Source organism: Lissotriton helveticus, chromosome 12 (assembly GCF_964261635.1).
Source record: "Lissotriton helveticus chromosome 12, aLisHel1.1, whole genome shotgun sequence".
NCBI lineage: Eukaryota > Metazoa > Chordata > Amphibia > Caudata > Salamandridae > Lissotriton > Lissotriton helveticus.
This window is the reverse complement of record NC_136073.1, coordinates 144,214,737-144,233,415: the sequence shown is the minus strand read 5'-3', so window position 1 is coordinate 144,233,415 and position 18,679 is coordinate 144,214,737. Positions and strand designations below refer to the sequence as shown.

Below are 18,679 nucleotides of genomic sequence, written 5' to 3'. Positions count from 1 at the left end.
CCCTCCCTGGCCTCTCGGGACACTCACCAAGATAGACGAGAATAGTCCACTGGGAGGCGTTATGGTATAAGGCTCTGGGAAAGATTTACACCAGCTCCTCCTGGCAAGTCCTGTCTGCATGTCATCCACCCAGAAGGTATTCCCAGGGGTCGAGCCAGCCCTTGGGGGGTGGTTTTATGGTTGGGCTCACCGGCTTGCTAGTGTGGGGTCTTCATGCATAATTTTAGGAGTAGCGTGACTGGTAAGTTCAATCTCTGTAAATGGCTAGGGTGCGGGTTCAACCACGCAAAGGGCAAAACTGGGGTCTAAAGTGCTCCAGGTAAGGCATTGGCATTGGGGTTTGAAGCCTCGGGGGGGTGGACCCAGGCGTTGGGTCCTGGAGTAGTGCATGCTAGCTTGGTGTAGAATGATAACCAGTGTTTATATCTTATACCTCAGACTCATCAGACTATGCTTCATCAGGTCATCATTTGTATTGAAACAAAGTGAGAAAGTAAGTATGGCAAAGTTGGGGCCACAAGGAACAAACCCTGAGGCAACATAAGCATACCGGATCTGCTCGGATCAGCTGTCGATTTGGGATGCAGGGACCAACCTCTATCACGTTTCTCAATCCTTGCAGGACCTGCTAAGGGGTTTCTAGTGCTCCAGGGCAAGGGCATGGATAGACAGGGATCACCACCTCTGTTTGCGCAGATGACCACTGTCAGTGACTCCCAGCCTAGCATGTCGCAGAATGCAGTTTGGATGCGTTTGATGGAAATTGCGAAGGCAAAAGGACTGGAGTGTGCCCGGGGCATACTCCACATGCGAGATCCAGAATACTCTGGGGTTATATTGACATTCCAGACAGGCCAGCTGAAAGGGGCCAGGAATTCCCTGCAGTGGCACCTGCACCAAAAGTTAGAGCGACAGCGCTGCAGCTCGAAGCAGAGACCGTGGCTGTCTCGGCAAGCACCGTGGACACAACCTCAGCTAGCAGTGAAAACATTGACAAAATGAGTAAGCTGATGGACTCCATGTTGAGCATTATGGAGGAATTCAAAACCAGTTTTGTTAACCCAAGACCACAGCTCAAACGTGCGTGGACACAGCTTCATTGGGAGGAGTGGCCCATGCAATGGCAACGGTATGGGGCAAGCATGCCAGTGCCAAGCATACGGAGTCCAGTCGCCACCCCCCCACCAAAATCATTACATTACAATTTACATAACAAAACATTTATCCGCATAGGCCCAGGCCACTAGTAACACCAAGCAGCAGCTCCCCAGCATCAATTGGTCAACCCAAACAAGTACCCACTACCCCTGTCCTCCCAGCAGGCACTCTATAGCCCAGCCCGCAATGTGTGATACTGGACCCACTGATCTATTCCCAAGATGTCCGGCCCAGCACCATGTGAATGAGGCAGCTAAAGCAACTTCCATGATGGCAGAGTGGCTGCCGTTGGTTACAGTTGCCCCCTTAGTATCGGGCAAATGCTCTTTGGCATGGCAGGTGCCATTGGTGGCCATCGAGGGGATCTGGAGGCAGGCATTTGTAGACAGATTTTCACTCTTTATGCACAGGTTGGATGGTTTAAACAGGAGGAAGATGGGAGGAAAAGATGATGATAAAAAAGCAATACCAGGCATGGCCTGAGAAGATCACCGAGAACTGATTAGAGTCTTTCTCCATACTCTCAGCTGTAGTAATGGAGAAATATCCAGATCAGGTCCCTGGCTTTTTAAGTGTTACCATTCTATCCATAATGAGGCCATAAAGTCGGGTGGCATTGGGTGGTACAACTACGACAGAGAGTTTAGGAAGAAGATGGCCATGTGTCCGGAGCTAGGTTGGGATCAGAAGGAAGTCCAGCTTTGGATGGAGCATATGGGTAAGTTCACCCCACATCAAAATGATGCATTTAGCAAAAACCAGAATGGGCCGGCACCTTTCAAAGCACAGGGCCTGACAGGGAGGTGCTTCTTCAAGCAGCCCTTTCGAGGTGCGAAGGGAGGTGCTGGCCAGAGGAAGGGTGGGAAACAGTTCAACGTCGGCACTTTCAGGCTGTTCAATACACAGTCCTGCTCTTGGGGGAAGGCGTGCAACTTTACCCACAGTTGCAACAAGTGTGGGTCTCCTCCACAGCAGCGGCCTGCAGCATCAAGCGGGAGACCCCGTCCACATACACAACCAGACAGGACAGTTAGCCAGCATCAGGAAGCTGAATCACCCAGCCCATGCCGCCCCACCTTCAGCACACCAGTGGCTGACAGCTCTGGCCTAAGACCAGCCTACCTCCCGGTCAGCCTGCCCAGATAGTGGCAGTGTGGCTAAGGGCTCCTTGCTGCTAACTTTGGACAACCTCCTCCCTTTGCTCAGGGCTTACCACAATATTAAGGACGGCTTGCTCTTCGCCAATGGCTTTATTGAAGGTCTCAGAAACCCTTATCTAGGCCCTCTGGGATGCAAGGATGCGGACAACCTCAGGTCAGCTAAAAAATTCCCAAAGGTAGTACAGGAGAAGTTTACAAAGGAAGCAGCTTTTGGAAGGTGTGCTGCGCCTTTCTCTTATCCCTCACTTGATAACGTTGTGGTTTTTTCCTTGGGAGTGGTCCCTAAACAATAGCCAGGGAGTTTCATATTGATCCACCATTTGTCACACCCCAAAGGCAATTCAGTGAACCACTGGGTGGGGTAAGGAACCTGTTCAGTCTCCTACTGCTCTTTTGACGTGGCAGTGTACATGGTGAGGAGAGCGGGGAAAGGGGCCTGGTTAGCAAATGTGGACATTGAATCAGCTATCCGCTTGTTGCTGTTTCACCCAGAGAGTCATCACATGCAGGGTTTCAAGTGACAGGGACAGTTTTACTCTGACAAGTGTATACTGATGGGCAGCGCTAAATCCTGCTCTTACTTCGCGGTATTCAGCTGTTTTCTGCAATGGGCACTCACATGGTTCCATGGCGTAGAAGGGGTGAGTTATTACTTAGTTGACTTCCTATTCTTTGGAGAAGTGGGGACACAGGATTGCAGTGAAGCACTACAGTGCTTCCAAGCGCTGACGGATCACCTACGAGCCCCCTTGGTGCCAGGTAAGACAGAGGGTCCAGCGCAGGTACTCACTTTCCTGGGCATCTAGCTGGAGACGGTTGAGGGAGTGTCAAGACGTCCGGCAGGGAAGGTTAAAAAATGATACCAGGATATCCAGGCCATCCTGGAAAATGACAAGGCATCCTTAGGTGTAATTCAGAGCATCTTAGGCAAACTACATTTCGCAACCAGGGTAGTCCCAGTGGGCAGAGTTTTTTCTAGAAGGCTAGCCAGAGCCACAGCCAAAGTAAAGAAGAAACACCACATGGTCAGTCTGAGCAAAGGTTTGAAAGATGACCTCAAAATTTGGGCAGAATTCTTGGTGGATTTCAATGGCATTGTGATATGGAAATCACCATGGACAGGCAGCCCTGAACTGTGCTTATTTACGGACACATCAGGCTGGGAGGGCTTTGGCGCCATAATGGGAAATGAGTGGTGTGCTGAGAAATGGCTGAATGCTTGGAGGAGAAAGAAAATCACTGCAAATGGCATGGTACTGGAAATGTTTCCCATAGTGACAGCCCTTCACTTATGCCCTGAGGCTTTAGCATCAAAGAGAGTTCTGCTTTGGTCAGACAACATGGCAGTGGTGCAGGCCATCGATGGGCAGGCAGCAAAGTGCCCTCTAGTACTTTGCTTACTAAGGCAGCTAGTGAGGGCTTGTCTGCACAACAATGTCGATTTACGGGTGAGGCGCATTCAAGAAGTCAAAAACATGGCCATTGACGCTCTCTCTCGTTTTCAGTGGCTCAGTTTCCGGGAGGAATAGTGGCGAGCAAGAGCAGAGACTACCTCTCCCTGCACTACTCTGGCATATTCTTGGGTGGAAAAGCGATTAAAGAAACTGGGTGAACATTTCCTCTCACCAGGTCACTAATTGAATTCCACACATTGCAGGGCATGATGGATGCTATTCATAAGGCCACATATTCACCTTTCAAGGCCAGTCTCTTTGCGGCTGCATTCAGCCTTGCATTTTTTGGGGCCTTCAGAATCAGTGAACGCGTAGCTAGGTTGAAAAAGGATGGGTCAGGGGACACTTTATCCTGTTGATAAGTAACTCTCTAAGAATGCACATCAGAAGATCCAAAACTGACTGGGCGGGGGGGCAAGGGAAAAAAGTAGTGTTACAGCCCTTGGGGGAAAGAGGGTACTGCCCAGTTGGGCCGGTCAGCAATTATTTAGCCATCCATCCTAGGTAAGCAGGGTAGTTCATAATTCATGCAGACCTAGTGCCCCTCACAAAAGTCCAGGTGGACCGGATTATGAGGTCTTGCCTGGTGTCATCAGGGCAAACTCACCCAGGGAAGCAATTTTCTAGCCATTCATTACGTTGGAGCGGCCACATCGGCTTTCAAGATTGGTCTCCCAGCTGAGCACATTAAAAAGTTGGGACTTCGGACTCATGCTTTTATGAGAGCTACATTCACCCATGATGGTTTTAACGGGACAAAGGGGATGGCAAGGTGAAACAGTCTACTCGAGTTTGATGTGTGTAATGTGTAAACATTAAATAGCTTGTGAAAATTTGCATCCCTTTATTTTCACCAGGGTTCAAGGTGTGGGTGATCGCCCACATGTACATCACCGGGTTGGCGTAATGGGCAGAAAACAGGACTTGGACGCATGGATTGTCCCAGACACAGATAGACTGTCTGGGGTACCCCAGCATGTGATGGCACAGCTTGCTCAACAAACTGCGCGAGAGACTAGCTGGGTGAGGAGGGCCCCCAAACATTTTGGCCATCCACCTTGGAGGCAACAACCTCATGGTTATGGGAAGAGGGGCATTGTTACAGGCAATGAAGGCTGATATGGGTGAAACCAGCAAATACATTGGTCAATGTGAGCTATGGTGGTTAGAGATAGTCCCGCCTAGCGTCTGGCAGGGTGCCAAGTCGGAGAGGCTATAGAACATTGCCGAAGAAGGGTAAACCGTGCCATACGCAAGTTCGCGGAGCAGAGGGGTTTGGCTTCATCAGACACGGGCTAATACATGCCAACACCAAAGGGTATTTTTAAGAGGACGGGGTGCACCTGTCTAAGGTGGGCATTGATCGGTTCTTATTAGATATTGGAGAACCGCTGAAAACAGCTGGATGCAAGTGAAGTAAACTGACAGCCTTGGTGGGGGGGCTCTGGTGGTGACAGTGGCCAAATTCAGAGCATTGGCGGAGTTACAGGGCAATATGGAGGTGGAAGAGTATAGAAGGGTACCTCTTCAGGGGCACAAGAGGGGTGCCTGGGCCAAACCCCATGAGTCTTTAAGGCAGGTCCCTGGAGGAAAATCGTCGGTGCCCCGCTAGTCCTTTGGCGTTGTAAGCCTGAACAACTGGGGGCTTGCCTTGCAAAGCTCTGCCCTTAAAAGGGCATGAGTAAAGTGGTGGACCTGTGGTTCATGGTATTCACAGGGAGAATCCCCTCATAGCTGGTAGCACCGATTGGGTTGGCCACGGTGCAATTTGGCTCTTCAGGCAGGCAGTGCACTTTAGGTCAGTCACCACTGCCTGTCCTTGGATCGCCTGTAAGTTAACTCACCACATTGGCATACTTTGTAAACCTGCAGTAAACCTTTTTGGACAAAATTGTGCTGTGTGATTATTTATTCCAATTGCATGCTGAGTTCTGCAAGGGTGGGGGGGTTGCCTATATAGGCACCAAGAGGCTGCCCATGGCTCACGCAGTGGGCCACCAGGACCAGACTGGGAACCACAACCGGCCCTAACTAAGTGCTTGGCCGCCCCCCCTCCCCACTCGAGGGGGGAGGGGTGGAGGTGCCACCAAGCTCTTTGCCGGGGCCGGTTTTCGGCCGATTTTGGTACAGGGACGATTTTGCACTGTAACAAAAACGGCCCCAGGGGCCCAAAACCGGCCCCCACCCGTACGGCGCACCGGGGGAGTGCCCGGTGCCCGCTATGGCCAGTTCGGCCCTGTGGGCCACCTAAAAAGGGCGGCCACCTTAGTGCCTCATTAGGCACACTACCACCCCCATCGAGGCAAGGGGACCCTTGGGAGGAGTCCCAAAGTCTGGCATGCATGTTACATGATTTCCAGCACATGGATTGCAGGGTTCGGGTACTGATTCCTGCCCCCGTCCATCTGGCGACCTCTTTAGCTCGGGACTTGCCGTCTCCCACCCTACGGCATACCCGGCCTGTCGGCTGGAGATCACATCTAGGTAGGACTGTTTAATGTTGTCATTTGTGTTGCAGGCGCAGCTGCAGGGAGATCTGGAGGTGGAAGGGTACAGAAAGGTATCTCTTCAGGAGCACAATAGGGGTGCCTGGGCCGAACTCCAGGAGTCTTTATGGCAGGTCCCTGGAAGAAAATCGTTGGTGCCCCGTTGGTCCTTTGGGTAGTTGTAAGCCTGAACAACTGGGGGCTTGAGTAAAGGGGTGGACCTGTGGTTCACGGTATTCAAGGGGGGAATCCCCTCATAACTGGTAGCACCGATTGGGTTGGCCACAGTGCAATTTGGCTCTTAAGGCGGGCAGGGCAGTTTAGGTCAGTCACTGCTTCCTGCCCTTGGATCGCCCGTAACTTAACTCACCACATTGGCGTACTTTGTATGGAATAAACCCGCAGCAAACTTTTCCCAGCAAAATTGTGTTGCGTCATTATTTTTTCCAATAGCATGCTGAGTTCTGCAAGGTTGGGAAGGGTTGCCTATATAGGCACTACCCAGCTGCTTACGACAGCAATAATCCTCACTCAGGCAGGGTGTGGTCGTCTTTATAGGACTATGGCGGCCGCAACGTCTGCACATCACGCATGGGGTACAACTTAAAAGAGAGAATAATAACATAACAAAAAGCGCAATTTATCTTCCTAACGTGCAGAACTGAGGAAACTGTGATGCATTATTCTACTGCATTTGAGAAGTGAAACAATGAACTTTACACAATCAGATAGTGCATGCACTAAAGCACTGAGTCCATAATTACAGTCAATGACCTTGCAAAGTCTCTGCTATCAAACATCATAGCAGCAATCTCCTAGTCTACAGCATAGCTATTTTAGCATAATAGCTATTTCTTCCTTGTATGTTATAAGTTATTCACACATGCCTTACTCAGCAGACAGTTTGTTCATGGATGCCAGAGAGAGCATGACAGGGGCGCACTGGCCCCTGCCTTTGCCGTCTATCCCTTGATTCTGACGAGATTACTTGAAAACGGCTCCCTCCCAAGATTAGGCTTTATGATTGACTTGGGCCTGTGATACACAGAGGCTATGACAGGTTTGGCACTGAGGCCTGACTGGGGAAGTACATAGGGGGAATAGTACTTATTTGTGAGGATGGGCCCTGTGATGCGCTTGGGACTGCGACCCCCCATCTATGAGAGGTTGAGTGGGTTATGGATTGTGCTTTCAACGAGGCCTATGATGTACACCATACTGAACTCTGGGTTGGGTTCATCCACTTTTTGGTGTGCTACTCTGAGCGCATTTTTCACAGTGAGATGATCTGACACCATTCAGACTGCTCCCTGCAGATCATCTCTTTGGGCCAGTGACTGTGTGGGCATAATACATTTACAAAAAGAAGGAAGGATTGCTATATTCGATCTGCACATCAGCATTTGTCTCCTTGTTATCCAAGAACAATATTTACGAACATACACCAATTTTTGAGTGCAACTATGATATGAAAATGCTTATCCTCCTAAAGCATTAACCATGGACAATCCGCCCACCAAAGGTGGTATAGAATGTCACATCCATGAAAAAATTGAATCACATCAGTGCACATCATCAATAGTTTCTTTTATCCATGTGCAATTCGCACGCCAAAATACGATTTCTTAATCCAAAGGAAACACGTAGTGTAGACACAAATCAATTGTTATTTCTTTTTAAAAACAGGTTCTTCACAGCCGGCGGGCGTTTCGCCCCATATGGGCTTTCTCAAGGCTGTAGGTCATACATAAAAAAATATATATACATTACAATTATTTTTCCAATTATTTCCAATGCATTTAATTGTGACCGTCCTGACTCGTCAGACGCGGTCGCTCCACCTCAAGCTGCCTCCCCGACCTAAGTGCGGTATTGTAACCTGCCCTGAGCTGCTCTGAGCTGCACCCGATTGCTTTTATTTCTCCCACAGCGCCCGATCTCAACCATTGACCTGCATAGTGGCCGATATTAATTAATTATTATTCCCCGCCCTGATTTGTTCTGAGCTGCACCGGATCTTAATCACTTACTCCCATAGCGCCCGATTTCATCTTTAATGAATCACCCCCATAGCGCTCCAACACCTCAGTAGCTGCGCAGTTTGTTTCGCAACGTAGCGCTTGTCCCACTTGCACCAATTAGCATAATTACACAGCGCTAGCCTCCATAACGTGCTGAAACGCTGAGCTTTGTCTGAATTGCCTTGCCTCTCAATAATTTGTTTTGATTGTCTGTGCCCGAATTTGTTTGTTAGTTTGAGCGTGTCATTAATACTTTGTGCCCCCATCTCTGCATTGGATTTGGCCGACTGCCATCTTGTTTAGTCTCTTGTTGTTGTTGTTTAGCCTTCCCTCCCCGGATATCCACCCCGCCTCCCGCCTCCCAGCTGCTCCGCCCTCGCCCCTCCCCCTCCACTATCCATATATGACCGATATCCCTACGCGCAGCGTTCACGCGCAGCGGTCGCGCCCTAGTTGCGCCGAAGGTGCGCCAAAGGTAAGCCCGTCTACGCCCGTCTGCGCCTGGACCGCGCCCAGCGCCAGACCCCCTGGTCCTCGCCGCACCCAACCCCCTAGAATCACATATGATGCCGCTACTCTCCTCGCCCTCAACCCCGGACGCGCACCACACTGCTGCGAAGCCACCCCAGGACGCACCCACGGCCCATTCGCCTGCCTCTCCTGCAAGCTCAACTGTTCCAGGACCCTCACCAAACCCACGTCCTCCACACACAGCTCCGAACCCAACGGCCTGAAATGCATCCTACTGAACACCCGATCGATCCACAGACATGCAACAGAACTCTGGGACCTATTGGACTCTGCGTCACCTGACATCGCCTTCCTTACTGAAACATGCATGAACACATCTTCTGCTCCCGACATCGCCATAGCCATACCGGACGCCTACAAGATTATTCGAAAAGACCGCACCGATCAAACAGGAGGAGGCCTCGCCATCGTCCACAAAAACACCATCAAAATCACAACCAGTCCCGACGACAATCTCACAACCGCCGAACATCTCCACTTTCAGATCCACACCGACCCCAGAACCACCCTTAGAGGCACCCTCATTTACAGGCCTCCAGGATCCCGCACCCAATTCAGCGATGACATCTCGGACTTCATATGCCGGCACGCCCTCGCCTCCGAAAACTACATTCTTCTAGGAGACCTCAACTATCACCTTGAAAATATACTCGACAACAACACCACCACCCTTCTGGAAAACCTGGCCAACCTCGGACTCAAACAACTTGTTGACACCCCCACCCATGTAGCCAGACACACGCTCGACCCTATCTTCACCTCCAGCAAACACATCTCCTTCGATCGCACCACAGCTCTCCACTGGACGGACCACAGCTGTGTTCATTTCAGCTACAAAACCACCCTGACCCACATCAGCCCACAACCAATTCCCCGAAGAAACTGGAACAAAATCACCTCCGAACAAATCCTAACATCACTCAACCAAAACCCCCCCACCCTCTCATCGGACCCAAACCAAGCGGCAACCAATCTCAAGCAATGGATCACCCACAGCGCTGACGAATTAGCGCCCTTGAAAAAGCACCAGATCAAATCAACCAGCAAAAAGGCTCCCTGGTTCAATGATGACCTTAAAAATTCCAAGAAGCTATGCCGCACCCTGGAGAAAACTTGGAGAAATAACCAAACCACCGACAACATGTCCACCCTCAAGGCAGCCACCCGCAAACACCACCAACTGATTCGTTCCGCCAAGAAATCAGCATTCAAGGATCGTCTCGACAATAACACCCATAACAGCAAGGAACTCTTCAATATCGTCAAAGAATTCACCAACCCCACCGCAGCATCCAACAACATCACTCCCTCCCAAGACCTCTGCGACGCGCTATCCTCCTTCTTCTACAACAAAATTGCTGACATCCACAACAGCTTCAAGAACTCTCCCAGCGATCAACACGCCCCACCCCCTCCAGACCCTACTCCCCCTACTAACAACCTCAGTGCCTGGAACACAATCACCACTGAAGACACCATCCGCCTCATGAACTCAATACACTCTAGCTCGCCTTCTGACCCCTGTCCCCACCACATCTTCAACAAAGCTGACTCCATAATCGCACCCCAACTCCGCGATGTCATCAACTGCTCTTTCAACTCTGCCACCTTTCCAGAAAGCTGGAAACACGCCGAACTCAGCGCCCTTCTGAAAAAAAACCCACAGCAGACCCCTCAGAACTGAAAAACTACCGACCCATATCCCTCCTCCCATTCCCGGCCAAAGTCATCGAGAAAGCCGTCAACAGCCAACTCGCTGCCTTCCTTGAATCCAACAACTCCCTTGATCCATCTCAATCCGGGTTTCGAGCCAAACACAGCACCGAAACAGCCCTCATTGCAGCGACCGACGACATCCGATCACTCCTGGACAACGGTGAAACAGTGGCCCTCATCCTACATGACCTTTCCGCCGCTTTCGACACAGTCTGCCACAGCACCCTTATACAATGACTCAGCAACATCGGCATTCAAGGAAAAGCCTTGGACTGGATCACCTCATTCCTCGCTGGGAGAACTCAAAGAGTCCGACTTCCCCCATTCTACTCAGAGGCCACCGAAGTCATCTGCGGCGTACCACAAGGTTCCTCACTCAGTCCCACCCTCTTCAACGTCTACATGAGTCCTCTCGCCTCCATCGCGCGTCAACACAACCTCAACATCATCTCTTACGCCGACGACACCCAGCTAATCCTTTCCCTCACCAATGACCCCAACACAGCCAAATCCAACCTTCACGAAGGCATGAAAGAAGTAGCCGAATGGATGAAACAGAGCCGCCTAAAACTCAACTCAGACAAAACCGAGGTGCTCATCCTAGGATCCTCCCCCTCAGCTTGGGACGACTCTTGGTGGCCTTCCGCTCTGGGCACAGCACCCACACCCACAGACCACGCACGCAACTTGGGCTTCATCTTGGACTCCTCTCTCTCGATGTCCAGACAAGTCAACGCCGTCTCGTCCTCCTGCTTCAATGTCCTTCGCATTCTCAAAAAGATCTTCCGTTGGATCCCACTCCAGACAAGAAAGACTGTCACCCATGCTCTGGTCACGAGCCGACTGGACTATGGTAACACACTTTACGCCGGAATCACAACAAAATTACAGAAAAAACTCCAGCGTATTCAAAATGCGTCAGCGAGAATCATATTAGACATCCCGCGCCAAGATCATATCTCCGGACATCTAAAAGACCTTCATTGGCTCCCCGTCAACAAAAGAATTACTTTCCGCCTTCTCACCCACGCACACAAAGCCCTCCACAATATAGGACCCGAATGCCTCAACACTCGACTATCCTTCTACAAACCCAACCGCCAACTAAGATCGTCCAATCAAGCCCTCGCCACAGTCCCACGCATCCGGAAATCCACCATGGGTGGCAGGTCCTTCTCCTTCCTGGCTGCCAAGACCTGGAACTCACTCCCAACACACCTCCGCCTTACTCAAAACCACATCTCCTTCAGAAAAGAACTGAAAACCTGGCTATTCGACAAATAATGAACCCCTTCCCCAAGCGCCTTGAGACCCTCTGGGTGAGTAGCGCGCTATACAAATGCCCGAACTTGAACTTGAACTTGACTATTCCATCCATCTTACTGGATGCTACAATCACCTCATGCAATTCAGTGGGTTGGGTTCATCCACTTTTTGGTGTGCTACTCTGAGCGCATTCTTCACAGTGAGATGATCTGACACCCTTCAGACTGCTCCCTGCAGCTCATCTTTTTGGGCCAGTGACTGTGTGGGCATAACACTGTTGGTGGTGTACACATCCAAGCTGATTGATGATGACTCACTGTGCCTAGCTGGACATACTGGGCCTTTGCTCCTTTTGAGCCCTTTGCTCGGGCACTGCTGATCTTCTGTAGCACAGCTGGCGAGGGACCTGCCTTCAACTGGTTGAGTGCTTCAGGCTGAGGGGAGTATTAAGTTTGTCCCACCATGGCATGCATAAGGTTAAACCTCAATGTTCTTCTACCATCCGCTACAGACTTCAAAGGTCTTATTCCTCATGATTGGCGGATACTGACTCTCAGCCCCAACCTATGGCCCACACCAGAGATCCTGATTCCCAGGCTCCTGTGACAAAAAAGGAAATTAGGCTACTATTGGCCGAGTTCCGCAAAGATCCATCCCCTCATTCATGGATCCTCAATGAGGTGGCGCTTCTCAGTGAAGGCATTAAGGACACTTTTGAACACATAATATGGGCGATCTGTCACCTGCAACCCTGTGGGATGCCACAAAGGCTTTTTTTCAGAGCAGACTTATTTCCCATTCTGCAGCCTTTGAAAGGGTGAACAAGCTTTTTCGACAGAAGCTTGAGAATCAGATCCAACAGGCATGATGCGCCATAAATAGGTTAGCTTCGACAAGCCTTTGAGGAAGTAGCGGCAGCTTAGATGCAAGCTTGAACATCTATTAATGAAATTGGCTGCTAAGAAGCTTCTGTATGTCAACCAAGCCTGCTATGAGAAGGGGGATAAACCAGACAGACTCCTGGCTCATAAATTATGCATTTGTGCTACTTGCAGCCATATTGGGGAGCTGGTGGATGAAGAGGGTCGCATCCATCTAGAGGCAGAGGAGACCTTGAGATCTTCCATAGTTACTATTCCACTCAATATCATGCTCAACAGCTTGGCTCTCAGGTTCAAAAAGTATACTTGACCACCTATGCCCCCCCAATAGATCTGAGGAGTTGTGCCTTCAGAGCGATGACATTACTCCGGACGAGGTTCAAGTGACAATTGGCCGCCTCTCCATCCGTAAGGGACTGGTCCCCAACAGCTATACAACAAAATATACAGCAGAAAAAAAACCTGAATCCTAATCACATCAAGACAGTCCCACACAGAAAGCAACACATTTATATAACGTTTTTGTGTTTTATTCTCAAAAAATATATATTAATTTCTTTCAATTAACAATCCATAATTGTTCAATAAATATTTTGTACATATAATCAATACAATTCAATATGACTCACATCTAAATCTAATTAATTGGAGTCCCAACATAGACGAAGCAGTATGGAAAATTGAGGTACATGTCTCAACAACATCAAAAACAGAATAATATATACATAAACAACAACCACAAAAATAGTGAAGAAAGTTGATAATCAGAAAAAAACAGTTTAACAAAAACAAAACATACATTATAAACATTCACAACCACAAAAATTGTGCCGAAACATGTTTCGGAATCTTATGTACCATCCTTCCTCAGGGCGCTGATGGTATGTTACATATTTTATTAAGTCTTTTACATTCATTTTCATTTAACAAGGCATTAAATACTCATAATTGAAGCTTTGTCAATCGAATTTGCAGAAAATAGGCAACATTCGATGAAGACTATCTACAGCAAAGACCTTATCCTAGGTCGAACACTGTATGGCGACGACCGCCTCGACATGCGGTTCGAATTGTCTGATGTCTTTATACATATAGAGATCAAAAAGAGGGGATCGAATCGTTGTAAACTGTGGATGAACAGCCACGTCTCCAGCATTAATTCCGAAATTTGAGTTTTCCAATATTCTGATATAGTATAATCTTCCCTCGGACCCACTCAAAAAGCTCCGTCCATTGTAGCTCCTCTACCTCAACCGGGTAGGAAAAATTGTGTGAAAGGAAGATTCCCTCAACGGATAGAGTCCCGCCATAAACCTCGCATTCTGTAGTTACCCAACAGCTATACTGCAAAGTTTTATAAATCTTATGCCGCCCTCCTGATTGATTCTTTGGTGCGGGTCTTTAAATCTTTTTTGAGGTCTGGTGTGGTCACAGATACCATGTTTGTGTCACAGAATACACTTCTTCTGAAAATGGGAAAGCCTGCCTCACTAAGATCCTAGATAAAATCTCCCTAGGACATAAAATGAAAACTTTTATTCTGGACAACTTTCAGAAACCTTCCACTAAGCTTAAACTTAATTGCTCCTTTTCCCGATCTGTTCAGCTCACATGAGGCACCCATCAGGAATGCCCATTGTCCCCTTCAATATTTGCCCTTACAATAGAACCATTTGTGGCTAAAGTTCAGGCTAACCCTTGCATTAGTGGTGTGGTGGTTGATGGTGTGGAACATAATCTTGCTTTATGCGCTGATGACATTATTTGTTTCTTATATCACTGTTCTGGGGTTGATGGAGGAGCTTGCGGCCTTCTCTCAGGTGTCCACCTCCAAAATTAATTATCTGAAGTCAAAGGATATGGAGATTGCTGAGCCCCACAACAGTCTTCAAGGCCCAATTCGAGACTGTGGTTTCCAATGGGAAACCCTATCCATTATTTATCTATGGATATATATCCTGCCTCTGACCAAAGATTTATCTCCTTGCAACATACCCCCTCAACTCACGACCCTCTTTAAGGATTTATATTATTGGTGGAAACTTGAGATCTTTTGGTTAGGCAGACTCAACAGTGTGAAAATGAATTTTATACTTCAGTTGTTTTCCAGACTTTCCACTGGTCCTTGCTTTTTTGATTCATGCACATATTCATGCAAAACTCCTGGATTTTATATGGGGAGGTAAGTCCCCACGTGTGGCGAGAGCAACACTGAGTATACAGGTTTCAGAGGGTGGCCTCGGCTTCCCAAATTTGACTTAACCCGACACAACAGCTTCGATTGACTCAAGCACTCTTTTAAGGTTTTTTAAACAAAATAAAAACAATTTTAAATGTAAAATGACTCAAGCACCCCATTAGTATGGCGATCCCTTCACATGCCTGGCCCTCCAGGGCAACGTGCATCCCTTATAGTCAATCTATCTCACTAACGTACATCATAAAGGCATATCTTGCCGCTACCGCTATCTCTTACAGTTGACAACTCTTCGCAAGCATGGCCTATGTACAGCAATTGCAAAGGGGTTTGGCAACAGAGATATCTGAGGACACTTGGGGGGGCATTTGTCAAAGAACGGCAACACCTTCAATTTGTGTCTGCTATAAAGAGAGCGCCTAGAAGATACTGACCCACTGTTAGACTGGATAAGATGTTTGGGAGTTCAGATTTGTGTTGTAAGAGGTGTGGATAGAGGGGGACATTTCCACACACATTCTGGGTTGAGATTCAAGGACAGTGAAATCCATGACAAATATTCTACTCCCACGGGAACCACTTATGCTTCTCTTAAGTGACCCAGGGGACAATAGAATTTTTCCCATATCAAATCCTATGGGTCACTTCCTCTCTCAGGTCCTTGTGGCATGGTTGTGTGTGGCATAGATGTGGAAGCAACCTCTTCCTAATGATGTGGTGGGGAAAGATGTGGCCCATTTACACACTGGAGAAATTGACTGCTATTATCAGGACCGGGTGGCCAAATTCAATGTTATATGACGCCCCTTTACTACCCATATCAAGAGCCAGCAGTGGGCGGGAAGGCTTCATATGACAATGTCCAATGTAATAAGCACCTGTGATAGCCACATTATGTCCGCTTCTGACCCTGTGGAGGGATCTGGTGAAATGTAATATCTGTGTCTGTGCCCGTGGTGGGGCGAGGATCTGTATCGATTATTCCCAAAATACCCAGGTGTGGCTGTTATGCTATTCTGTCCACTTGTATTATCTTGTTTTTGTTTTTTACTGAGCAAGAAGCTTTATTCCTGGCAGATTTGTACAATGTGTCTTGTTTACTTGTTTTTTTGGGGAAATGCAAAATAAAATAGTTTAAAAAAAACAAGGGGCTCGTTAGAGCACATTGTGTTTGTTACCTTAGAAGTTGACCCGAGGAGGTTCAGAGGTTACCAGAGGGCATTGCTCTGGGAGGGGAAGTTCCGGTTTTCCTAGAACTAAAAGTCTTCACCAATGTGCCCAGTGCACTTTTGGACAGGAGCACAAATCTGAATTTAAACAATTGGGGCAGACTTTACTCATGATGGTTCCTTGCGCAGGTGTTTTCCTTCATTGCACCCTAGTAACCAGGCAACGTTTGGAAAGATGGTACGCTATCACCTGAGTATGGATGCCTCAAGAAGGAGACTCAATGTTCATATCCTTTTGGAATTACCCCTTGGTCTGTGATAATTCCTTGTATATAAACTCTAGCTGACATTCTAACTCTTCATTAAAACACATACTTTTCCAACCTTCTCTCTAATGGTGATTTTATACCTAGCAATCACACTTTTCCTGCACTGAACTCTTGTTTCTGTCTTAGAATTATATTTGTTTGGCTTTTCAAGTGGAATAGATTTTTTTTATATGGCAGTCTAACAGTCCTGGTTCTGGTTGTGCTATATAAATCTAATTCATTAAAATAATTGCAGCCTTCAAATGTAGCTTATTTCTTTCTTTTGGGCTTGTGCCACTTTAGTTTGATTTCATCTCCTGGATGCCGAACACTCCTGGGACAATGCGTCAACCTCCCCCGAAGACCAAAGGCACCGCAACCCTGGAAAGTGTCCTCGATATCTTGCCCGATGTGGACGCCACTGCCAGCTTAATGTTGACTGTCAAGGTCCTGAGTGATGAGCCCGGTGACAGGGTAAGCATTGCTTACTCCCCTTGTGTATGTTAGGAGTCTTGAGTTGTGGGTAAACAGTACCTCCTTGTGAATTATTTACCTAGGATTAACTGGCATTACATTTTGTCCAACACCGTCTTCCATAAGGTGGATTGTTACATAGATAATTCAGCATGATGGAATGAATGAACCAAAGAGCTGATTCACGCTTTGAATAAAACAGCTGCTTTTGTAATAGGAATGCAACACACCAACAATAATACAATTATGCTTGGCATAGTAACTAGGTAGAGTCATTTTCATTTGTTGCACCGTGTGCTTCTTTAAATTTTCTTTAATAGACTCATGGGTTGGCACTTCAGAGTTATTTTGGAAACAGTGAGTGTGGGGCATTCTTTGGAAGCAGTGAGTACCAGTGATGTGGCCTAGAATGGCACAATCAGACTCTGGGACCTGTACTCTGTGGTTTGGGTGTTGACAGCAAGTTCTGATAGTAAATTCCTGGAGAGAGCGTGACCTCTTTTTATGTGACTGCAAATGTTTTGCAGAAGGGCGCATTTTCGACATGTCCTCCCATCTTTCTGTGAAAGGAAGTGGTGACCTTCTGCCTTGGGAGGTTGAGTAAGTTTTTGAAGGCACAGTTCTGAACCCTGTCTAGTGGGGAAAAGGGCTTTTGAGGGTGGGTACTGAGTAGCTAATCTAATTTACAAACTGTTACTGACTTAATTGGTCTTGGTGGTGTTAAAAATAAGACCTGTCTATTTCTCTTATATTTAACGTGATCGCATTCTGCAGTGTCTGTGATAATAGAAGAGTTAAAGTGATCCCCAAGGTTTCTGGCTGAGTATGAGAAAGTGTAGATGTCTCAATGATAGTCTATAATCTGGAATCTGGGATGCCGATGAGGAGGTGGAGAGAAAGTAAAGACGCTCAGATTGGGGGGGGGAATTAAACAAAAGACATCAGAGCTACCCTACATCTGACCGTAGAGAAGCAGTCAGATTTATGGGTAGAGGGTATAAAAGGATACTATTTGTGTAATCAGTGTAAAGGCAGCAAGAGCTGTTACAGGTGAGGTCATCAAGGAAGCTGGTGTATACAGAGAATAAAAAGTTGGCCTAGCATAGACCCTTGAGACCCAGAGTTGGAGGTGAGGGAAACAGGTAAAGCTGATTCCATGTTTAGGCTGTCGTAAACCAACATGATCACTTGGAAAACATCCACCATCCTTCCTTGCTTTTTTTTGTTGCTTCACTCATATATTCTCTTGATTTATGATAATAAATGTTTCTTTTATTTTTTAAGAGGCCTTTAGGCACATATCCTGATGAACTTTTTACAGAGGAGGAACCCAAACGGTGCATCAAGGCCTTCCAGGAACGCCTGTCCCATATATCTGCAGAGATTGAAAGCAGAAACGCATCCCTGCCTATCAAGTACAACTACCTGAACCCAAAAGTGATTGAGAACAGCGTCTCCATATAACTGCAACTAACTAAACAACCAGCAAGAAGATCCCACGCTCCTCCCTAGTGAGTAAATTGCATCTCTAGGCCCACATCCCATTCTGTTCTAGATTCTGACCAGTCAAGTATTAGCATCACTGGACCTTGGTCAGGGGTCACTTCAAGAGTTCCAGTGTTACAGGTGCTATAAACGGAAACAGTCTGTTATTGGAATAGGTCAAGTGCAGCAAGAGAGAAGCATTCACAGAAAGCATGGCATTTTATTTACAAACAAGAGCTAATTGGCATCTGGCATCTTCCAAACATATGTCTTAGATGTACTTAAAAGATGAAGAAACCAGAGATTTCTCTGTTGTGTCTCAATAAGTTTTAGATAACATTGATTGGCTGAGAGAAAGAGAAGTATGTAATTG

The 18,679-nt window shown here is 47.6% G+C and overlaps 1 protein-coding gene across 1 annotated transcript in view; it reads left to right on the top strand.

Annotated features, from left to right (window-relative positions):
- LOC144798477 (hydroperoxide isomerase ALOXE3-like) overlaps positions 1-18,471 on the top strand; it is a 632,103-nt gene extending 613,632 nt beyond the window's left edge. The window contains exons 13-14 of the mRNA XM_078669375.1: positions 16,651-16,821; positions 18,106-18,471. Of these exons, the coding sequence (XP_078525501.1) occupies positions 16,651-16,821; positions 18,106-18,285 (351 nt within the window). The 3' untranslated portion in view covers positions 18,286-18,471. The remainder of the gene's footprint in view (positions 1-16,650; positions 16,822-18,105) is intronic.
- Positions 18,472-18,679: the final 208 nt, after the last annotated feature.